Source organism: Mercenaria mercenaria, chromosome 11 (assembly GCF_021730395.1).
Source record: "Mercenaria mercenaria strain notata chromosome 11, MADL_Memer_1, whole genome shotgun sequence".
NCBI lineage: Eukaryota > Metazoa > Mollusca > Bivalvia > Venerida > Veneridae > Mercenaria > Mercenaria mercenaria.
Window position 1 is genome coordinate 34,479,350 of NC_069371.1, and position 25,479 is coordinate 34,504,828.

General features: G+C 35.4%; 2 protein-coding genes across 2 annotated transcripts; one reads left to right on the plus strand and one right to left on the minus strand.

Moving 5' to 3' along the window:
• Positions 1-4,139: 4,139 nt before the first annotated feature.
• Positions 4,140-12,539, minus strand: LOC123531638 (2-amino-3-carboxymuconate-6-semialdehyde decarboxylase-like). The gene is made up of 9 exons (XM_045312778.2): positions 12,388-12,539; positions 9,961-10,155; positions 9,291-9,450; positions 8,766-8,842; positions 8,001-8,094; positions 7,403-7,498; positions 6,478-6,650; positions 5,446-5,541; positions 4,140-4,468 (listed from the first exon to the last, which is right to left on the minus strand). Exons 1-9 carry the CDS (start codon positions 12,442-12,444, stop codon positions 4,397-4,399), a joined length of 1,020 nt encoding a protein of 339 aa, XP_045168713.2. The 5' UTR covers positions 12,445-12,539; the 3' UTR covers positions 4,140-4,396.
• A 7,217-nt stretch (positions 12,540-19,756) lies between these two features.
• Positions 19,757-24,954, plus strand: LOC123530873 (retinal homeobox protein Rx1-like). Its single transcript, XM_045311650.2, has 5 exons — positions 19,757-19,760; positions 20,136-20,363; positions 20,611-20,777; positions 21,961-22,036; positions 23,248-24,954. Exons 1-5 carry the CDS (start codon positions 19,757-19,759, stop codon positions 23,451-23,453), a joined length of 681 nt encoding a protein of 226 aa, XP_045167585.2. The 3' UTR covers positions 23,454-24,954.
• The last annotated feature ends 525 nt before the right edge of the window (positions 24,955-25,479 follow it).

The following is a 25,479-nucleotide window of genomic DNA, read 5'->3' on the forward strand; positions in this document are numbered from 1 at the left end:
ATTCTGGTTCACCTTTTTTACAAACCACAGGTAACTTTCTCTCAGTGACGGTTTTATAGTGTTCAAGACACCAGGTTTTATTCTAGTCTCTTTTGCGGGTTATGGAATGTACAAGTACTTTGGTTTTTACCACTTGATAATTACCTTAAATAATCTTACACATTTTACAGGGAAGGATGATTTTAAAGGCTATCTTGTTAGGTCTCAAAGTAGGTTGAAAAATCCTTTTATGATGTACATTGTTCAGAGAAAACCTTCAGCATGGTTTTACTCTGATCTTGGTACTCAGAAGTTTTGTTTTGTGACAAGTATAATTTTGTTTCAGGATGTATTGTTCTTATGGGTATTAGAGATTTTAACCCTTTATTCAGGTTATCATCAAAGTTGTGTAAGATGAGAGAGCAGACATTTGATTAGCCACTTGTTAATAAATTTTAAACTTCATTTATTTGATCCTCTTATTTTGTAGTTGCAAATGGTGTACGTCCAAAAAACTGCTACAGTCGTAACATGTTACTTAGAGAGATTTTGTTTATATTGCTTTAGAGATATTGCTTGTTACTAACATGTAGAAATTTGTGACCCTTTTTGTTTTTTTATAGCCAAAGATTAAAATATTTTACCGAGTACCTGTTTTCTTACCTTGTATATTTTCATAATTATTATAATTCATGAAATTGTTCATGTTATATTCATTTCTTGTATTCAAATAAATGGACGAACTTTTCAGGCTGTTTATTTCCTTATTTCCACACAACCACACATTCCCCCATATGTTTGTTGTTGAAGTGTAATTTTGCCTACAGTGATAGTGAACCGCGTGATCTTCCCGCCTCGTGTCAATGGGTGGGCGGCATCAAACTTGTCTGTTGCAATCCAGAACAAGATTATTATCCCCAGCCGAAGGCGGAGGGATATACTTTCTTCTTTTCTGGCCGTCCGAAACCAGATCTATGACATTGTGTGGAGTATTTAGATAAATCATAGTTGAAAGGTAACTGCTTTACTGAAATGATACTCCAGTGCAAGAGTTAAACGAGATTATGGCCCTTGCTCGGCCTCAACCCCCCCCCCCGGCTCTCCCCCTTTATATTATGGTTTTACATAATTATTGTAGGTTGTTCCATTTACTGTTCCGTCATAGTCGGTTGCCATGTGACATGGTTGGAAGGATTTCAATAAAACAAGGAAGACCCGTTCACTGCTACAGAACAATACGACTCTGCAAGTTTCATTAAGATTGGTTTAGGAAGACAAGATTTATTGCCCTTTTCAATTTTATATATAATATTTTTAAACTTTTTTTTTCGTACGGAGTCATATCTCAGAATATTCGTTTCAATAAAACATGGTAGAAATGCTATCTGATATAAAGAATGGCGGCCCTGCAAGTTTTAACTGGTTTGCTTGAGGAAGACTGGATCTATGGCCCGTGGGTTTCGAAAGAAATTTCATAAATATGATCAATATGAACTGTAGACGTGCACATTTTTAGAATGGAGTTTAAGTGGTGTACGGTTGGATGGTTTATGCGGTGTGTCGTTCTGTTGCAACCAGTTTCAAACTGTTTGTAGAGAAAATAAATAAGTAACAAAATGATGTGTAAATTTGCGAGACATACTTTTTGTTATGCCTCTTTCCTCTCGGCAGGGGTTTGGGTACTAATCACATTTAGTGATAGAATCTAGTTTAAACCACCGGTGCCCGATCTGAAAGAAGTTTTGCCAGGCAGTACAAGTCCCTACTGATTAAGCAACAATGTATGTAGAATGACAAGGGATGTTATGAAAGGGGGAAAAAAGAGTGCCAGACTCACAAAATACGCCCGTCATCGAACTTGGCCTAATTCAAGGGACATAATCCAAGAGTGCCCAGGGCGATTTGGGTGGCTACCGTACATGCCGAGATATTTATGCACACAAACATTGTCAGCAAGTTTGGTGAAGTTCGGATGGAACTGTTCTCGACGTTTAAAAGTGCGGACAAGGCTAATTTCGCTGTTTTTTTTTGAGTTAAATTCAAGCGGCCATAATCAAGAGTACCTGGGGCGATTTGGTGGTTATCGAACTTGCCGAGATATCTATGCCCAAGAGGCAAACATTGTCAGCAAGTTGTATGGTGAAATCGGATTGAAAACTGTTCGATTAGAGAGCAGACAAGGCTAAATCCGTTGTTTTCGAGTAATTCTATGCCATAATCCAAGGTGCCTGGGACGATTTGGCTGGTTATCGTACTTGCCGAGATATTATGGCCAAATTCATTGTCAGCAAGCTTGGTGAAGATCGATGGAAAACCTGTTCGACTTTAGAAGCGGAACATGCTTTGGCGGCGGCCGCCGCCCGCCGCCGCCACGGTCGGTGCTACAGTTAATATTCCCGCTCTTTCAGAGACGGGTATATACAAAAATAAGAAAAGCATGATCTTTAAGTAATGTCAAATATTTGAATATTGAAATTAAAGACAGAAACAGAAAAAAAGACAACTTACTTGATGTTGACCTATAAGCATGATAAATGTTTGCGCCAACTTACTGGGTATCCATTCAGATCAGACACAAAAAAAACATCTAAAACCGTTGGACAAAAAAATAAATCTTGACCTTTGACCTAGCGTCGTTTTATTATGCTGAATGTCACAGTCTGTTTCGTGTCCACTTTGTAACTCAGTCGCCCATGCAGGAATTTTGATATTTCTTGCTACGAATGTTTTCTACAGAGATGACATGTCATGTGCAACACCCAGAACCCTAGCTCAAAAAACATTCTCATGACCTACCCCTACTGAAGTTCGTTTTGCCTTATTTTACTGCCCTGTCCATTTTTTCTTGCAAAGGAGCATATTATACCTTGTTTGGCGGAGCCTTTTTTAAAACTTTATTTGAAAAGAAACAAAAGCAGAACAACGTATACATATATATACGTAGGAACGTATCGGCATTTTTTTAAATCTTTATTTAGAAAGAAACAAAAAAAAAACAACAACATATCAATCATTATAAAATATCACTAATAATCCTTGGATACCTCAAAAAAGGAATACATTCGTCGTCTTCATTTTCTACTTTCAGCACTTCCTCCGAGTTACAAATATTTCTCACAACACTCTCAAGTCTGAAAATATCTCAAATCCACTCCTGGCGAAAGTGAAAGAAAGAACACCAAAGTTGCCAACCCTACATTAATGCAATGTTTCTGATGAATCGATTCTTCAATTTAAAACACAATAAGAACGATATTATATTAATGGCACGGTGCGGCTTTTATCTGACAAGTAAATGCAACATTTAAATGCAAGCCGTGTATTAATGCGCAGATGTGGACAACACATCGTTCGGGTTTTATGCTATAGTATTCAGAATATATCGATGCGGTCAGTAACCTGAACGTTGTTTTCAGATGTTATAAACAATAATATAACCGGTTTCCTCCAATCGATGAAACTACCAATTGAAGTTTGGAGCAGAGAGACAAATCTAATATACACACGATAAATTTTGTCATCGTGTACAAAATTCCGATGTAAAGTTTAAAGTGCCTCTACTAACTTCAAATTAAGCATGTAAAATTGAACTCATAAGTAGATGGAATTGTGACAGTTATTTTTTCTGGACCTTGTGTTAGAATACTAAATAACTGGAATCATGTTTTCCGCCAAATCGAAAAATAGCTTTTTCATCTTATGTAGCAGATTTGACACATGTCTACTTTTGCCATTATTAATAGAATAAACAATATGTTCAGGGTTTTACGTACTGTTTAATCGACGGAAAGTGTTGGCCTAATGATTGGAGGTTTTATCTCCTATTGCTAATCGGCCCAAAAAAATATATAGGTGCCACACATGAGAAAACCAACATACTGGCTTTTGCGACCTGCATGGATCCAAGTCAGCCTGCGCATCCGCGCAGTCTTGTCCAAGATCCATGTTGTTCGCTTTCAAAGCCTATTGCAATTAGAGAAACCATTAGCGGAACAGCATGGATCCTGACCAGACTGGCGCGGATGCGCAGGCTGGTCTGGACTCCATGCTGGTCGCATAAGCCACTATGTTGGTTTTTTCTTGGCGCTGATCATATGTAACCATATACATGCTTTGTATGCTTTAACCATACCACATATCTAACAAAAAGTAATAACACACAAAATACGAAAGTGAAAATATATAACATTCTTCCTTTGTTATAACTACGAGATCCATTATTTTATACATAAAGTGAACAAAATGACAAGAAGACGTGATATTTAACAATACACGCACCACAATGTTAAAGCACCTCAATACATGTATTAAAATACATTATAAATCACTACATACTGGCAAGAATTACATAGCTTATCACCCAGTTAGCTGAAAGACAGTTTTTGTAAAAATAAACATTCGGCAGCTGGTGTAAAGTTCAACTTTTTCCTTGAAAGTTTGATTTATCCAATCCAAGAAATTCGCAGGCATTGTCGGAAAGCAGTTTGTTCTGAAACCAAAAATAACATATAATGAAAAGCCGGCAATCTATTTCTGCAAAGACTCTTAACTTCACTTTTTTGTTACATGTGTGTTTCGGCCTAACTGTATTTACGTTTCAGTTTAACCGTCTTTATGAAAATGACAGCTCAATCAAAATACCTGAAATCAAACCGGTCTGTAAAAACAACTCTTTTGAAATAAAAAAATTCGGTCTTCGTTGACAGATGGTTCCCAGTTACACGTAAATTTACACTATTTAAAGTTAAGTGGGAACTTTATCAGGAGGGTTTATAGTAGTTTCCTCTATTCGAAGGTGGTCTTTTAGCAAAGGTTTGACTGTGTTTCAAGTTAGCCAAAATAAAGCGATTGTTTGTGAAAACTATCAGTACGGCTGAAACGTAATAACGGTAACACGACCCAATAAGTTTTTCTGTTAAACAAAAAAATACTGAAAATTGTGTTTTTATGCAACATTTGATCTTGTGTATGTCACAATTATCACGTCATAGCGTCAAAACTGGCAAATATTTTGTGGATGTTGTCAAGGATGTACATAATAATCCTTGATAACGTGTTAGAATCGAAATAATATATTTCAAACAGTGATTTACTCTTGAATAATATCATTACCTATCGTTAAGATGTGTATTGTTATGTCCTTCGCATCCGAACTCCAAACAGTGACTTTATTCAACGACAAATCACTGTTTGGGATTTATTATTTCTTAAGTACATCACGTTTTCAATCTCTTCGGATTTAAAAAAAAAGAGATGAGATATAACTTTTTCAGCTCACGGGTCCAACTAGACTTAGCGGACATAACAGAAGTTGATAATTTTAAAGCTCGATACCCCAAGAGCGGACCTTACGGATTTCAAACAAGGAATAAATTAAAGTAACATAGATTAATTATAAAAATGATAAAAGAGAAAAGGCGAAACCCCCTAAAATTGTAAATACGTGTAACGAAAATGTTAAAACACCTTGATTTCCTCAGAAAAGTCGGACTCCTGTATCAATTTCCCAGGGTGATGTTCTCCTAGTGGAAAAGGGTAGTCAGATCCACATATCACACGGTCCTGCAAAATAAGTTTTTATTACCACACTAAGTCATTAAATATGTGTTTCCTACCTATCAGAAAACTGTTGTTGGTCTCACTGCCACTGTGGGCCTTGACTTTCCCGTCAAATCAAAACATGGTACTCTACTCACCATAGACAATGATTCTATTTGAAGCTTAAGCAGGATAATCCATGCGTTCTGCGGTAGTGTTTTAACAGTTCTCGGTTCATGGTGTGGGACTGACGTAATATGGACCTAACGATCCTTAAATTGAAAAAGGGACATCTGCTGCCCACACCATTCATGTATTAAGTTTGACTATCATAGGTCATGGCATTCTTCAGTTACTGATCAGAAGCAGCATTGCTGCTTTTAATGAGTCTCAGGTCACTTTGCAATTGACGTTTGACCTAATATAACCCCAAAAGCACTGACCACTGTAGAGAGCGTTCATCAGTTATTGACTGGAAATCGTTGACAGTCTAAATTTCACGACTTTGAACGTTAACGTCATATGCCGAAATGTTCTCAACTTTAGCTGGCAAAATTGCTACAATGGACTGGCCCTTTATTCAGTTTGTGCAGTAGACCAGTTTATTCCAAGGGGAGTGTTCACTGAAAATTTACTGACTGAATAGCGAACAGTGCAGACCATGAGCAGACTGATCTTGGTCTTCACTGGTCGCAAAGGCAGAATCACATGCCGCCAGCCGGCTAAAGGTTGAATTACAGATATGAAGCCATTGTTAACTTCCATGCCACTTTGGTAATGAAGTTAGACAAAATTGTTATAATCATCTACTGACTACGAACAATTACCCTATGAAATATGACAACTGTAGGCCAACGCAATCGGAAACCAAATTGTCTACAACGGACCGAGACACTGACCTCAGCAATCCCATAATTAGTAAAATATCATTTCAGTATAAAATGTATTGATAAATATTACCTCTCCTATGATGTCAACCAGAAGCTGAAGTGCTTTAGGGTCATGCACTAACGCGTCTGTGTAAAATTTACCAAGGAACTGTCGAGGACTTTTCTTACAATTAGTGGCACACAGATCCGGCCGCACGTTATATCCGTGCTCCACTCGGCCAACCGTGAATGGAAAAGCGCCACCTTCGAAGAAATATAAAGAATACAGGCGTACTGGCTATTTTTATGCCTTTAATAATTCTGCTTAAGAACAAGTACTTCACAGTATACTCATAGAAAATTATAACTAATCATGTACAAACATACAACTGTCACGCCTTCTTTTCGATGTATCTGTTGTAAAACCATTCTTTAAACACGCACCTTCAGTGTAAGATCAATCAATCCCGTGTCAGTAATTATAGCATGCGTTTGATGATGCCAGAATTTGCCTTTTAAGGTAGTTCAGCATCTTTGGATCAAAAGTAGTAACTGATTAAATTATTTTTAATTTCAAGATACTCCTAGTTTATCAAACATACAGAATATCTTAAAATAGCAATCTGACTTAAATATGGAATAAACGATCTTTATTATCATAATGAATCTATTTTGTAAAGTTTAACGTCGCACCGATTTAACGTCGCACCGACATAATTATAGGTCATATAGCGACATTCCAGCTTTGATGGTGGAAGGGAAGACCTCAGGCGGCCCCTCCATACATATATTTCATCACGGCCGAGGGCCAACTGGGTAGAAACCTACGACCTTCCATGTTAAGCCAGTCTGGTGGTCTTGCTTCACATGAAGATTCAACGCCCGAGGAGGCTCGAATCCAAATGGATCTGGGGGCAGGTGATTTGTAGTCAGCGACCTTAACCCCTCGGCCACGGACGTCCCATAGTGAAAGGCATATTTCTAAGTGCAAAGATAAATATTTCAGAAGTATTTACCTCCGTGTGCAAAGCATACTTTCAGTTTTGGAAATTGTTCAAAAACCCCACCCATCGTCATACAACAAATGGCGGCACTCGTCTCAGCGGGCATACCTGGGAGAGAAGAAGACACGATTGTAGAGTTTTTGCACATAGGATCCTTCAAAATACATAGTTTATACAAATAAAACCACGAGACAATTGATTCTGTTTGAGGAAAACAAGTGAACACTGCACCTTACGGATTTGATATGTAGTGAATATTTATCTAGTTACACAAAAATGCATATATAACACTACAAAGAAAACAGTGATATCAGAACATAGTAGGCAGGAACAATGTCATGACCTGACTCTTATCAAGATAAGACAAGAATACACACCTATGTTCTATTAAAACCCCCCGGCCCTCTCACTCGCGCGCTCTTTAAAAACCAAATAACTTAATTATTATCAATTATTTATACGGATCTTTAAGCAGAAATTTCAATTTCTTAAACTGCAGAGAAACGAAAATCTAAACATAACAGATGGAAACAAACAACAATTTTGTTCTGTTAAGTACTGCGTTCAATTAGTACGTTCACTAGATGTTTACTGAAATAACATTTCATACCGACAAGCCAAGGAAGCCAGTATTTCGACATTCGGCCTCCCATTTCCATATCCCAGGGGTGTACAAATACAGACACATTGTGTTCTTCTGCAGCCTGACAAGTAAAAAAAAAGAAAATATACTAAAGTACTGATTTTCTGTAAGTCTTGGTACTTCATAATTTCTCAATACGTTAACATGGCAAAGAAACTGCTCCTGTTTTCGTATGAAAGAGAAAGCAACGTACAGCTGACATTTGTTTAACCCTTACCTTGCTAAACGAATGTGTCCATCTTCCAATTTGGACAGTACCATTAACTGTTAAAAAGGGTGCTTGCCTAAAAGATACTGGCTGAATAGCGAACACTGCAGATCATGATCAGACTGCACGGATGTGCAGGCTGATCATGATCTACACTGGTCGTGAAGGCAGAATCAATCGTGCCCAGGATGATAAGGGTTAGGATTACTGTCAAATGTTCAAGTTTTAGAACATTTTATTTGTTATTATCACATGTCCATTTCAACAGAAGCGATTCATGCTAAAATATATTATCTCAACCACAACAGGACTATACACCCATCTGAAACAAAGAACTATTTTTTTTCTGGGTCACGAATCTGAATGGAAGTAGTTCAGAAACAGATATGATATGGAACCGGATTTTAATCTAGTTCAGTACGGATTCTGATTATTGTAAGTTCGTATTTATAATTGAAAAACTGACTGTATTTTATGGAATGATTCACTATTGCAGGCATATAATAAAATTGTATTCCAGTTACCGCGAATATTGGTCTCAATTCTTGTGCGTCAAGGTTCCAGTCATTGACATGTGATCCAATCTGTATTCCATTGAAACCTTGAAAACAAAGAATCAATTAAAATTATACTTAAATAAAAAGAAATGTTACCTTAAATTTCTCTACTTTGTCAAACAGACCCTATTCTCCCTAGAGGTTTGCCTGAATGATGAATGCTGGTCGTCCTATTTTCAAAAATCTCTACTCACTCGCTTGCAACTATTCATGACGAAATTCAAATTATATACCGAGATCAGGGCCGCATAGCCGGTCTGGTTAGCTGAGCAGCGAGACGTACAGCATGAGTTCCCATTTGGAATTTCAAATCGTGACTTTGTTTCCTAACAAAGAAGTATATTTTTATGATAATTTAACCAAAGACAATATTTTGAAGACATCCGCCGTTACACCACAGACTGAAGGGGAGAAGTTGATATCTCTTTTCAAAACAATTGGTGCTTTAGAATATCTAGCTCATGTGTACACGTGATGAGATCAAAACAATACCTAGTTCATGTTTACACCTGATCAGCTCCTTGACAGCAAGTTCCGGGGCCTGCATGGGGAGAGTACCCAGCCCGGCAAACCTGGCCGGGTATTTCTTTACAGACTCTGCTAAGTCGTTGTTCAAAATCTCACAGAGGTCTAAAGTATCTTCTGGCTTGGCCTGAAATTGCTCATTATGAGTTTAAACTTGCGGACAAATTACACAATCCTGACATAAACTGTGTGTATATAAAATAAGGAAACGAAAGTGGCGTGCGAGATGTGAAAACATATTATAGTGACATCCGTGCACTGGTTTGTGTTTTACGTCACACCAAAATAGTTATAGGTAATATAGCGAGTTTCCAGCTTTTGACAGTGAAGGAAGAACCCCGGTACCCCTGCAAGCATTATTTCATGCACAAGCGGGCATCTAGATAGAACCATAGGCCTTTGTAAGCTTGATGGATGTATCCTCTCATAAAATACTTCTAAACCACAAGTGAGGTATCGAACCCATAGCGGTGATAGGAAGTGATCCAAAGCCAGCGGCCATAGCCTCTCGGCCACGGAGGCCTGTTGATAGTGCTTGTAGATCAACATCCGAGCCATCAGGTCCTTATCAACAGTTTGAATAATTATGTCACCTTATAATAATGCAGTAAATATTAAACTTGAAACCCCTACTTACCCAGTAACTGAACATAACTGGAACGGTAGACAATACTTGTACATCAACATTCGTTGCGTCCATCTCGGAGATTCGATCCTCTAACAACCAGCAATTTGGTTCAACCTTCCGGAAGAATTTGTCACCTTTCATCATATCTGCACACCTGCCTTCACAGCTGTGATCAAGCTGAACCCAGTCGCCATACCCATACCTCTGAAGAATGTCAAAAAAACTTAGTTGTTACAGGATATTATTACAAGAGTCCTGAATATACAAGCCAGTCATAGTTTGTGCTATTGATGGTATATAGTTACACTCGAAATTTTGCTGGGTCATGCTAAAATTTGTAAGTTTAGTTCTGAAATCATTGTAATTTACTGAACGCTTGCAGGTCAATATCCAGAATCATACATGCTCCTGATATAAATCGCCCATCCAAAGCTTATGCCAAATGACCGGTCTATACTCAGGCTATTAATAAGACAAACAGTTAAAAATAAAACTGTGAAAATTATTTTGTGATATCATGTAATAAAATACTTATTGAATGGCTTACGAGTCAATGGTCAAAACTACGTGTATACTATCGCCTTCGGTCCTTCAAGCAATAGTTTTCACTATTGACCGACAAGCCATTCAATAAATGTATAACAATTTTAACTGATGCAAGTTGTAGAAACTGTAGAAAGTGGAAAAGTGCCCCCAACAATGAGGTCAGGGTTGAAGCCTCTCTAGTACGATCTAGCCTAGGTATCAGAGACATACTAGAAGCGTATTTCCCTGAGGCAAACTAGACAGTCTGAATGACTTGAAATATAGAATTACACTAGAGACGAGCTAATAAAATGAACTCTACATTTTTTTTTCTGCGGATGATGTGTCACGCATCTACAATCCCGTCAAAGCAGTTATTTTAAGCATGGTGCCAATTATAAATATCATGGTTTATCAGCGACATTCACAACAAATACATATTATATATACGCGACTGTGAAAAATCAATTCAACTTATCTGATGACTATAAATGTAAAAAATGTACAAAACGACCGTTCCTAGAAAAATTAACAATAATATTTGTTTTATTTTACACTGATGATATGAGAACTTTTAAAGAAGCACAGTCTCGCAGCTGTACTTCTATTATTTACTCGTATAACAAAACGTTTTTTTTTTGTTGTTGAATATGAAGTGTGAACACGGGTTAATGACTTAGCATTCAAAACGCTTATCCTGTAACGATACACTGTCTTTATTTAGCAATAATGAATTATTTATATAATTCAAAAGCCTTTTTAAAAAGGCAGACACTGTCAAAGTATAATATGAATTCATGAAGCCCGTGCCCTAATGTTTTACGAACCATATGAAAAAATTTTAAAGGGCTGAAATTAAATTAAGACTATGACAACATTAATTGTGTACAGCTAAAGTTATACATTTTGTAACAAACTGCCAGCTTTTGTGGTTGGAGGAAATTTCTGCGTTCAAAAGGACAAATAATTTGCCCTGACTTTAACCACCCAAATTCATAATTTCTCGTCTGAACCTAATACATGCTTTAACTGTTTACATTTTAATTCTTTTTTCTTTCAGTTGGTTAACGAAGAGTCTAAAAGCCCACAGATATTACTCATGATGATATAAGCTTGAAGAGATATACTTTTAATAAGCAATATTTTTGAATACAAAATGTCAGCAAGTTTAAATGAGATAATTCGCTGATTCTGAAAAAAAAAATCCTCGACTTTTCAAGGTTGCCATGGTGAACCGTGCGTCTGCAAGTTAGGAGCATGGCTTCCTTGCAAGAGACTTCAATGATGTGCAACTGGTTGGAACTCTAAGTTACATGTAAGACAGGATAAAGCTAAGATGTAGGCCTACTTAGTTTAATGTTCATTAAAAGGAATTCTGACGGATTATTGACATTTTTAAACTTGACATCATCAAATCTAGAAGAAGTAGTTCTTTTACATGGAATGGAAGCATACCGTGTAATAACATGTATAGTCTATTGTATATTTATATCCTAAGCCTAAATTGTTTGTTTCCGGTACCCCGACCCAGTACATTTGGCCACACCCTAAATGTTTTTAAGGCCTTGGAGAATATTCTTTTTCAACTTTTAAACAAAAAGGTGTTTGCAAAACCGCCCTCTCTTTGCCATTGCTAAACTGGTCCGCGAACTCAGGATTGTTAGAAATCAACTTCCGATATCAGGCCTCTGATTCTATTTGTATTTTTTTTTGCCAGAAAATAATTTCCGTAAAAAAAAAAAGGGGTTCCCACTTAATCAAAAAACACCACCCCCCCCCCCCCCCCACCCCAAAAAAAAAAATACCGACCTACCTACCCTAATTTTTTTGAGCATGTTACCAGATTTTTTGTTAGGCCTAGATAAACACTATCAATCAGTCTCGATAAATGTATGAAACGTTTATAAATACCTGTTTTAAATCAGGCCATTCCTTTGGTAAAATATGCGTATGTAGATCAATTTTCATCGTTAAATGTCCTAATGCAAGCAAATCGTCATAAAACTAAGTCAGTTTATACATGTATAAAAATACACATGTATGCAATTTAGTTCAAGGTCATATTGATACGATAAACCAATGGTATCGTCAGGATTGTAGAGGTGTGTCACAGAATAGCGCTAAAGTCTATAGCGAGCACGTATTCAACTGTACCAAAGAATTTATCATTCAATATATGACTCAATTAGGCTAAGCCATTAAAAGTATTTCACGTGCAATTTAGTTTTTAAATGTGAAATCATAATTACAAATGATGAATGCACTAAGATCTCAAATAATTCTGCTTAATTATTGTTAGATTCTAAATTCGTATAATGTACAAGGACTTCTAAAATATTTAGAACTCCCCAATTGTAAAAAAAGAACTGTTTTACGAACAATTAACGTAAGTGTATGGTAAAATATAGTTGCTTCTATATATCGTTGCTAGCTGTATTTTATGGAAACGCATATTGACCCCCTTTATATTTATTAAAGTTATACAAAAATTAAGGTTCTATCAGGAATTTTATTTTAAAATTACAAAGCATACATGTTTTGTGTGATTATATCGCGGGCTTAGCGCAAAACGGTTGTAACTGCTTCTTTATTTCATATCAGTTACAACCGTTTTGCGCTAAGCCCGCGATATGTATTCATCATATCTAAGTTTTGATATCTATTTACAACTTCAGCCTTCACCAACTGGACCGTTAATATATACAAGAGATAAATAAATTCAACGTTGTTTCCTCAATATATATTTTTATGCAATTTCACATTTGGTTTTATTTGTGTTAAATGTTTTGTAGATTAATAATTCATTATGTAAAATCGTGTTCTAGATTATTATGCATATGAAACCTTACACTGGCAAAAGCGCGTGTACAAAAATTGTTCAGTATTTCAAATGTTTTTTTTATTGAAAGAGTAAAGACGCCTGTTGGCTTTGCTAGGAAATAGAGGAATAATAGTTGACCTCACTCCTCAATCAAACCGGCTATCAATTACTTGACGGTGAAAGTTTAAAGTGACTGAAATAATTTTGTAGCTGTTGAAACTTCACAAATGTTTAGAGATCCAGGTCCCTATCTGCAAAAGGGTCATAGTCATACCCAGGGCCCTCTCTTCAAATTTGGTTAACGGGCCAGTCCGTCTGGCTCTGAGAGGGAATTTAATTTTCAAGTCATTTTCATATGAAAGGGGAATTATTTTTTGTATACTTCTGTCTGTCACAACATACTGGTTACTATAACTAATGTTTTTGGCAGCAAACTACAAAAAAAAATTGTTGAAGGGGTAATTTTTTCAAAATACAAATTTTTTTAGGGGTGACTGGGTACAAAAACTGGTTACATGAACTCTAGTCACTGCCTTATTTAAAACATCTCAGACGTTTGTGAGTGATGTATGATACTGTGGCTATACTACCGTCAGTTCTTATTTGCATAAACAACAAAATCGTTGTTCTTACTCCTGGTGTTTGTGTCGTGACAATGTTCTTCCACATCTGAAGTCTATGCTCCACGAGTTTTTTCTAAAATAAAATAATTATCCAATTTTTTTTTTTAAATAAAATATTTATTTAGCAGTATTACAAAACTCTCTTGCTCCAAATTACTACTTCAAAAGATTGAAGGAAATTCCTAAAATTATATGTTCAAAATATAAATAGTCATATTTTTTTCAATAATCTATACTGGACATTTATTATATCATTTTTATTATCATTTGCATTAGTATGCCTCGTGTGTTGTTCATGCAAAGACTGTATGTAAAAAACAGATATAGGTAACGATTGAAAATGACATACTTATATATATTAAATATTACGAGGGGTGGGTGGGGGATTAATATGCGTTTCCGTACTCTCATAATAACATTTTTGAAATATATTTCTTTCATAAGTTTGTGAAACAAAAACGAACTAGATCTAAAATTTAAAAAAAAATGATTTTCGTCTTCTTACTCTATTATAACAGTACAATCAATATATTTCACTTCGTGGGCTTCCGTTTTTTTTTAATATCTACCAGTCTGCGTGCAGAAATTCTGAGTTTATTCAAGAAAAGTACATGGTTCCTTTCTGCCTCATTAAATATTGATATTTATAATTGCTGAAGTGGAGGGACCGGGTATTTGTTTGGTTTCAGTGTAAGATTAAAATTTCTTTCACCGAGTGAACACTACATGCACTATTGTTACAAGAGACGTATCATGCTTATGCACGAACGAGAAGACAAAACACTTTGACCTCATATTCTAAATATTCTATTTATTTCATGTTTTAATGGAATTTTGCTCACTTTATAGTTTCTTACCAGTGAAAAGTACATTCTTGTTATTTGTCACAGTGACACAACACATTATAATAATGTACACTTTACAAATCTTCTAAATCAACCCTTAGTTTTAATTACGATATTTCACATTTTTGTTGTTATTTTCTAGTGTCTGAGATGCATATGCGGACAATTTATGAAAATACGAGCAATACGAGCACAAAATGTAGCTTTAAATGAGCACAGCTTTATTAGAAGAACACAAAGATGTATTCCTTTTGCAAACACCTATTCAAAACGTTTTCTTTTCGTTCTAACGATGACAAAATAATAGTGTTACGTAATTTTTAATTTTTAAGATTTGTTTCCCTGTAAAAAAAAAAAAAAAAAAAAAAAAAAAGATTTGTGTGTTTTTGTGACTTTTGAAAAAAAATGAGGTATGCTCTTAAACTGGGTTAAATCATAAAATGACTAAAATTAATTTGTTGACATTTCATTTTTACAGTTACAGTATATTTGTCTAAACGAATACCAAATCTCAAAACTGTATTTCAAGTAACATGTAAGCTATTTGTAAGAAATTAATAGTTGCATTGGAAGATTTGGAAGATGTATTTAGCGCGAAGAATACTTTAATTCTGAAATATAAAAATACTTTAAAGATAAAACGCAATAACGACAGAATTTACAACAGATATTCAGTTGTACCATATGGACATATTCTGTTTGTCGGGAAAAATAAAATACTCCAAACAAGGATCATCTTCAAATTATTTCCCTATCTCGTAAGGAACCCATATTAATGTAGCCGGGGAAGCCCTTCAAATGTCTCATAACTTTCAACATCGCAAGCCATTAACATCATATGATTTCCACGGCCTCAACTTAGGATATTGTTATCATTAAGTTCCATTTTCAGAAGCCCCATAAAGCCCCATTAATTTAGCATGTTGCCGTTCGCTCAATTTCACTTCCATCATTCTTTCTCAAGTGTCGGAACAAATTACTAATAAAAATTATAAAATTTCCACAGTAAATCAAATATGAATTTGGATAAATCGCAAAATGACCAAACGACGTTTTTCAGTCGACAGTTCGAGCACCCACTATGCGGACCCAGCACGCTGAGGCGTCCTTATACGGACAGGTGCGGGTTCTTAGGACATGGGACTGATATCAGCCAAAACAGGCCAAACGACGAACACTACGCTGGAACGGGACATGCCGCATTTGGACAGAAATTACAAGGTATTTGCATTTTTTATTCAATGACCTCATACAAAATTATTTAAAAACAACCCATGAACGTACGCGATTAAGTCCCGGAAATATATGGAATTAGTGTATTTTCACTTGGATGAGACTAAATTCCGTGTCACTTTTACGACATTAGGAACGTCGTATAGAAGACAGCTTCAATACCGTCTTCTGACTAATTAAGTTAGTTGATTGCAAATGACATAAAACAATTGAATTATCTCACGGTGCTTTCCAATCAATTTACGGGACCGTAAATCCTTTTGATTTGATTTAGAAGATGTGATTTGCTGGATGCTGTATCAGAAATTTCGGAATGGACAATTCGTCTTGGTAATTTTTATTATTTGTAACGTTTCGCAATAGGTATGTGTTATTATTTCGGAGTTTGTGCTGAAAGCAATGTAAAATTATCAATTTCGAGACTTTTTTTCCGAAAATCAGTGGTATTGATTTAATTTTAAATGCCCCATTGAACATGAATACAAAAAGGATAGGTTTAATGTAATGATAATATTAAAAACAACAACAGAAAATCAGCAAGAATTTAGTGTTTTATTAATATTATTTTAATGAATTTGCCGAGAAGCAACTGAATTTAAAATGTAATAATTGTTCCTATAGACGCTTGCTCTGTATTCTGATTATTTAACAAAATAACGGAAATATTCTAGTACTTATAAAACAACTGATAGCGTTATTCGGCGTATTTGTTTCATCAGTATAAATATATAAAGAGGAACAAAATAAACGTCAGCTGAATGAACTTTTTTAGTGACAAGTAAATTTTTTTTTGTCTTGGAATTTACAATTTTCGGCTAACGGAACATATGGTAAGTCAAATTAAATGTTACAAAAAATTCATAAATTTGATATACGTGTAATAATGTCCATATGATATGTAGATCTTTACATTATATAGCTCCGAATACGGATACCCCTATCGGGCCTGACTCAGCATGTTCTGTGTTTAGACGGAACTTTATTATGTACAAAAAAAATTGCATTTTCGTACTGTTAAATAGTTATTACGTGTATCAACAACCTTCACTTGCTTAATTTCAAACTCACATGTGTTTGTTCATTTAAAACTCCTAGCAATTTACATATTTTGACAACTGCAAATACACGTTTAATCAGAAGAATATTTTAGATAGATCCACCTCCAACTGATAAAGGCAGAATATCACAATCTTTTAAATATCATAAATCATAGTGTTTTTTAATATATATAAAAAAATGTTGTTAGTATGATATGTACCTGCCGTATCGCTTAAAAAGATTTCCTGTTAATTTTAAAAACAAGCGTCTGCTTGAATTGTTATTAATTAGCTGATTGACAGCAATATTTCTACCTTCATGTAAGGTTAGTCTTCAATCTTTTCTCTGAATACAGACGACAGAACTTATGTATACGACTATAGTCGTACACGACAAATGCCACAGAATTTCATCGTCTGCACAAAACTTTAACCACCTCGGACAACACACCCCTTAAAAAGCGAGTAGGGCCAAAGGGGTCTGACACGTGTGGGTCATATAAATACGGCATAATAAATATCTATTATGCCATATCCAGTGACCCATGTTTTTATTTCCAGTGGCTTGGGTCTATTTATTATGCTGTATTAAGGTGACCCATGTTTTTGTCCCCAGTGGCTTGGGACTATTTATTATGCCATATTAAGGTGACCCACATGTGTTAGACCCCTTTGAGTAAGGCATGCTCTAGACTTGTAGATATCCCGCACATCCTATTTTATGGACTTGGAATGGCTAACTGAATGAAATTCCACAACGAAAGAATTGATGTTCGAACATTACCGCTTTCTAATCAGTTTCTTGCTGAAAAAGGTAGAAAATCTATTTCAAACCTACATTGATTAAGTTCTACCTCATTAATGAAATCAAATAGTCACAATTAATTAATTGATAGTAAAAATTTATGTAATCTAAGACGACTGCAGAATAAGGAACATGGATGAATTACAGAAAAAAAATGTAGAATAGTTTTCAGTTTTATTTGCACAGTTGAAACTATAATAAACACAATAACCAAAAAGAAGCGAGTTAAATATGAGACAGGGTAGCCTGGTGATTTCAAATTATCTTTTAGGCCTCACCAAATTAAAAAGTTGTTCATCGGATTTGCCGCTCGTATATTTTCAGAAACACAAAAAAATGGACTTTAAATAATTCGTCTATAATATATCATGATACTTATATTAAGTTGTATTAAAGTTATTTTCCCCTATGCAGTTACGCCATTTTCTTCGAATGTCCCAAACTGAGTTGCTACAAAAATCGGATTATTTCATTGAAAATTGGATAAAAAAAAACATACTAATTTATTTGATAACATCAAACTACATTATTTTGGTAAGGGTAAATACATACTGATGCATGTCACTTTTCAATTTTCTGTTTTTCCTGTCCAAATCATCAGCATTTGTATACGAAAGTGGGTGTGGTAAGGAACTTACATTACGAGTTGTGTTCAGACCAATTTAGAACTTTAAATTTTCCAATCCTAGAACAAGAGCTGTCCGTCAGACAGCACGCTCCACTTTTCTCAGTGCTCGACTCTGAATTAGAGCTTTGCCAGTAAAAGGGGCATAATAATCAATAGCTTTGAAAGTAACAGAGATATTGGACGTTATATAAAACTTTAACCAAAATATTTAACGTTAAAAAGGGGCGTAACTTTGTCAAAATCCAATCAGAGTTATGGGGATTGTTTCTCCTGGTGTAGACTTAGATAGTAAATAACTATTTTAAGTTTCAAGTCAAAAGCTTAAACAGTTACAGAGATATTTGACTTTATCAAAAACTTGGAAAAATCGAGCTAAAATGCTACATTTTCATAGCAGTAAATATTCAAGTTACATATCTATGTCATGATTATGGTTTAAGGTTATGCATTGTTGTATATTACATATTTTCTAACAGAATTTTCAAAAGCATGCATTATTTGATTACACTGTACTGTATACCGATGTTATTACCTTTTTTCACGAGTTCGCTTTGTTGTGCGCCTGCAGGTCAAGACGTACCCAAACCAAAATGTACCCATCTTTTCTCAATTTCAGGTGAATTAGTTTTAATGTAAATGGCATTCTATTTCAAGGTTTTTGTTAGTTAACTGAGAGTCAAAACAAGATATTTCTTCGCTCTTCGCTCGCTCCTGATTTTCTCAACAAAAAAAACTATTTTAATTATTTTTTCGCTCGCCACCTCAATTTTTTTCAGAAAAAAATCCGATGAACAACTTTTCAATTTGGTGTGGCCTTAAAACAACAATTTATTTATTAACAAAGAATTGTTGCAATAATTCTTTAGAAATTCTTATTAAAAATCAATGTTTATTCAGTGAATTATCGAAATATCAGAGCTAAATATATCTGGTATTTTGACAGTGAAAAATATCAAATATATATTTTTCACTGGTAAGAAACTATCAAATAAGTAAATTTAGTCAAAACATGAAATAAAAAGAAAATTTGTTTGTTTGACATGTAAGACAAAAATATTTTTCACTCATGAACACCGCAATAATAATATCTGTCATGTGTTTACGAATAGGATAGAAATATCCGCCCCGAGCCTCATTACCGCCCAATGCGCAGGTGCCCTCGTGACGGATATTTCTATCCTATTCGTAAACACATGACATATATTATTAATCAGTGCATGAACCACTAGTTGTCATTAACAGCACGAGAGTCATCTGGCATGGGGGGTGCCAGATGAGTTTTGCCGGTATGGGTAAAATCACCGGAAACGCCAGTCCGGTGTGCAAGACTGTGCCACTCGAGAAAATATTGCATCTGGTGTTCACTCAGTCTTACACTGAAACAGACAAATTTCTCCTGTATCATTATCATTTTATCTATACACGAGGAGCGAAAACTAAAAATCAAATAAATAACCAGTAGATTCTAGTTATAAAAAAATAGTTGATTCTTTTCAAGTTTTTTTTTCAAGTTTATCGCATCGGTAAACATTTCCTTCCACTTTTGCTTTCCGGACTCCTGATTTGTTTGAACGATATTTAATGTTTCTTTGAGCGCGACATAAACAAAAATTCACGAACCTTTATATTGTTACTATTCAGAAAAAAAAATTCGTACATATTTTCAGGGTACAACGATGATCTTATTCAAAGGAAATTCCATACCACACTCGGGTATTCACATTCTTTCAGCAATGTTCATTATAGTTCTGAAGTCAGGGACAGGGCTCAGTTGACGTCAAATGTAAATTATGATGTCACCAGTGGAACGCGCGACGGACCGGAAGTACGCGATGACGAACAGCCAAAAAGTGATACTGAATCTTCAGGCAAGCTACAAAGTGAAAGGCATTCAGGTAAACAAACTTTCAGAAAAACGTCAACAAGAAAAAATAATTTTGTTGCAAATTCCAGTGTCATATATTTTTTAAAGTTTCTTTATGTACATGTATACAAGAATTTCATCATTCATAGTAAATGAATGAGACACGAATAATTTATCGGAGACATTTTATTATTAAACAACAAATTGAATGAAAAATTTGAAACAGGAAAAAAGAAACAAGTAAGTAAATAAATAAATATCTTCCTTTCTGCCTAAAGGTACATCGTCGGCAAATGGAAAAAGGAAACAGAGACGCTACCGTACAACTTTTACTAGCTACCAGTTAGACGAGCTTGAAAGAGCATTTCAGAGAACTCATTATCCCGATGTATTCTTGCGCGAAGAAATGGCAATAAAAGTAGATCTTACAGAAGCTAGGGTTCAGGTAATCTAGACTCATGGTTAAGTTTATGGGCGGCAACTGTCGTGAGATCACGTATTCTCCGAATGCTATTTCGGCATTCTCTTTAGCTGCCAAAGTAGCTGATACGAGCACTCAGCCGGAGAATGCCGAATACATATACGTACCCGCACGGAAATCGCCGACAGACATTACGGTTCCTCACGGATACCTTAAGTCCGATAAAATTTTGAACAAAGCTATTGGAGTTGTGCCATGATCCAAAAACGTTATTATTTAAGCAACTGATGTTGGGTATACATAAGATATACCCTTATAATCGCATATTCTAATCTATATGTCATACGCTTGTTAATTTAACAATTTGATGATCATTAGTTACAATACCCGTTTTCATTCCAACACACTTGAATTGGCGTCTCAAGGCAATTACAGTTTGAATTAAACCCCCGCAAAAGACGAGCACCTGTATCAGAAGACAAATAATTTACTCTCTTATTTACACCTTAAAGACATTGACCTCCAGTTTTGGGCTAAAAATGATTTTTCTTTCAAATTGAAGTTTGATCATATCAGGAACATCAGAATATGAGTTTTTGTTTCTAAACTATTCTAAAAATGCCAAATCATGAACAAAAAGATGACCGTGCTAGGAATCGAACCCCGGACCGCCGCGGCAATAAAGGAGTTTTCCGCTGTCGTTACGATTATCGCTATAGAGAATTTAATGTTCAAATATAGATATTTATAATCGAGATAATACACCTCGCGTAAAGCGTTACAAACACTTCTCGATTTTCATCGTAAAAAGTAATAAAAACGACTAATTCTCATGTGTTTCCGTAACATATAGTCTATCAGTAATTAAGTTTCAAAGCATTCTTAATAAATACAGCATTAATTTCCAGATATCTAAAAAACACACATTTTTTTCGAACGATCGGAGGCCAGTGCCTTTAACATAGTGAAACGGTCGACAAGTGCATCCTCAAACGACTATTATATGTCATAGGTTCTGGTCTAGTGTAAACTTTTTTTTCCACACAAATGTACTGTTTATACGTTAGTCAAAAATTTTTGGAAAAAAATACACACTAGACCAGTGACTGTGCTGTTAGCAATTTCTTTATAAACAAACTCGTGCATTCTTTTGTATATTAATTTTCAATTTTTATGCTAAATTTAGTTCACTTTTCACTACCTCCAGGTATGGTTTCAGAACAGACGTGCAAAATGGAGAAAACAACAGAAAGTTATAGACAAGAATGTCAGTATGCAACAGGGTAATTTACATATGGAGTTGTGCATAAGACAAAAGTGTCCTCGGTCAAGTGGCGAGCCTATTGATGTATAAGCTACCAATGAATTTACAGTTTTTACTACAGAAATATTTCATGATTTTCGCATAATCTAATCTTGCGATACATGACCGTAAGTTTTATTTTAATTTTGTAGCAGTTTATTTACTAGTATAAAAAACGATGTGTTTTAATGGAATATATAATTATAAACTCAATTCATTGATTTAAATAGTTCATTTGTTGTAAATTGTAATTTGAAATATTATTTATTGTACACAACAATGTTGATACATTTCAATAGAATTTGGCTTCTTAAACGGAGATCACGAAACCCGACCCTGTGTCTTTTGTCACGCCTTGTCTTGATCGCGTCGCGAATTTCACATAACGTCCGTTGTGTCCTTGTAAGGAATTTTATATATGCTTTCCCATTGTGGTAATGTACCGAAATCAGCAAAGTTAAATCGTGTTACATATTTATTTGACTCTCTCTTAAAGTTGCGTGCGTGTAACAAATTTTGTATTCCTTCACGTATGTCTAGCAACGCTGAATAGTGTGTTACAAATTTTGTATTCCTTTCCGTTGCGTCTGTGTCAAGCAACGTTTAGCGGGTGTTACGAACTTTGCATTCCTTCCCGCTGCGTTCATGTCTAAAAACGTTGAATGAGTGTTTTTGTATTATTTTCCGTAACAATGTTGAGTGTGTGTTATGATTTTGGTTTTCATTACAGTTCCGTTCGTGGCAAGCAACGTTGAGCGGGTATTGCATATTTTGTATTATTTCCCGTTGCGTTCATGTCTGGAAACGTTAAATAGGTGTTACAAAGTTAACATTCCTTCCATTTGCGCTCGTGTCTAGCACCGCTGAGTGAGTGGGTGTCAAACATTTTGTATCCAATTCCGTTACGTTCGTGGATAGACACGTAGAGTGTGCGTGTCATGAATTTGCATTCCTTCCCGTTGCCTTGGTGTCGTATACCTTCCCACAGTAACGTTGAGAGGGTGTTACAAATCTTTTATTCTTTTCCGTTTCATTTGTGTCTAGCAACGGTTGAGTAGATGTTACGAATTTTACATTCGTGTCTGGAAACGTTGATTGGGTGTTACGAAGTTAACATTCCTTCCCGTGGCGTTCATGGCATACGTCTCATGAACGAGCAGCTTGAATTGACTTGTTCTTTTTTTTTTACAGCTTTACACATCCAGACACGAACACCACCATATTCTGGAAATGACCATATTTCACCTATGACCCAGTTTTCAAACATGGCGTTACCATATTTCCAAAACAACGCCGGTGTTGATTGGTCACAGACATTTTCAAATTCTATAACTCCGCCCGTGACGTCATATTTACAAAACGATGAAAAGACAATGAATGTAGAACTTAAATGTTGAAATGTTTAAAACTGAGTAGCTCTATCTGTTTACACTGTGAAAGTAAATTAGGTTGCTCGAGTTTTCTTTGACAGAAGTCAAATATATTTTACAAAAACTGTTTCCATCATTTGCAGCTATAGTTGTTGTGAAAGTTGCAAAATGGTCTCAATTTTCTTTCATAAAGGACTCAATTGTTGAAGTAAAACACCACAGCTGATTTGTTTATTTTTGTTTTAAGTTTGTTACGTTGGTTTGAAGTTAAATCGACACGTGCCTGGACACATTGGAGCTCTAAGCTAAGCTTTTAATTTAACCTTTAGCCTGCATGCGACAAGTGATTCTGTCTTTGCGACCAGTGCAGACCAAGGATGTGCACTGTTCGCTATTCTGTCAGTAAATTTCAGTGAACACCCCATTGAATAACAAGTGGTAGTGCCCTGATTCAATGATGGGCTAGTCAATTTTAGAAATTTAGCAGGCTAAGGGTTAAAAGCTTCCTTAGTTTGGGTCAGTTCAGGCATGTTATGAACCGTCGTGATAAGCACGTGGCCAGATGGATTACCCAGTAAAGCGCACCTAGAATCCAAATCAGTTAGGTCAAGTGCTTCGAAGATAGCTATTGTAACCACTCAGCCACGCAGGCACCCAAAATCATAGATTTACATACCCTGTTACATACAATGATAAGATTTCATTCTTTACCATTTTTATGCATTGTGCTGACAAAATTTTCGAATAACACAATTATAGAAACGGTGTCAGGACCCACACATATATATAATTAAATTGTCAGTTATTTTTCAAGTTAATGAATGTTAGAATGCAAGCGGTCGCGTGTTCTACTTGGAAGGGGGACAAACCTGAACAGACAGAAACTAGTGCTATTCAGACATTATCTACCATAGCTAATACAGCTACCTGGGCTGCTAAAATAAAGTGCAAGTACGGATTACATTCGTATTAAGAGTGTCCGACGATGAGACGAGTTTTGGACGATGAGACGAAAAGTGAGGAACGGAATTCAAGTGGAAATACGCATACAATTATAAAATATTTGAACAGTAAATTGATATTGTTATTTGTTATTCATTAAATTGGATATGAATGTATGCGTAAGACGATTAATTAGGCTACTGTTGATAAGACTTATCAACAATGAATAATCAAAAGACTAAGGATGAACTGCGGGAATACTTGTGGAAGGAGATGTGTGAGCTGCTTGATGAGACAACATTGACAAGAAATGGATTAAATGACAATTTCCTTGAAATTATGTATTTATATATACATGTATGTCATTCAAAACCTTCGTTTATATGTATTTATATTCAAATATCATTCAAATCCTATTATATCATTAATTCAAACCCTAATGCCACAATCATTTATGTCATGTCTTACATGTAGATATAAGTTCACATCCTTGCTACAATCTAATAAAATATGATATAAGGCTATGAATTCTGCAGATAAGAGGTAATGAACGCTGCTATACCTGTTCCCCATTTAGGAAAAAATATCTGTTTGTTTTTAAGTAAATATTTGAACCAAAAATCTTGCATTTCAGTCTTTTTATCTCGTGAAATAAAAGTGACAAAATGCTCTGGCATTTTATTACTTTATTTTACCCGTTTGATATTAAGATCATCTATAATATCAGGCATAAATAGAAATCTGTTGGTTGTAGCTGTCATACAAATGTAAACTGACAAGAAAAAAAACATTTAAACATATGGAAGCCCTGCAGGGACCATTGATTTCCGTACTTCCCACTTCTGACTTCTAACTTTTGCACTTCTCACTTCCAACTTCTTGACTTCCTACTTCTAACTTCTGCACTTCTGACTTCCACACTTCTGACTTCCAACTTCCTGACTTTCGACTTCTGATTTCCAACTTCCACACTTCTTACTTCCGACTTCTTGACTTCTTACTTCCTTCTTCTTACTTGTGCACTTCTGACTTCTTACTTCCGACTTCCACACTTCTTACTTCCGACTTCCAAAGAGTGGAAGTCAGAAGTGCGGAAGTTGGAAGTCAGGAA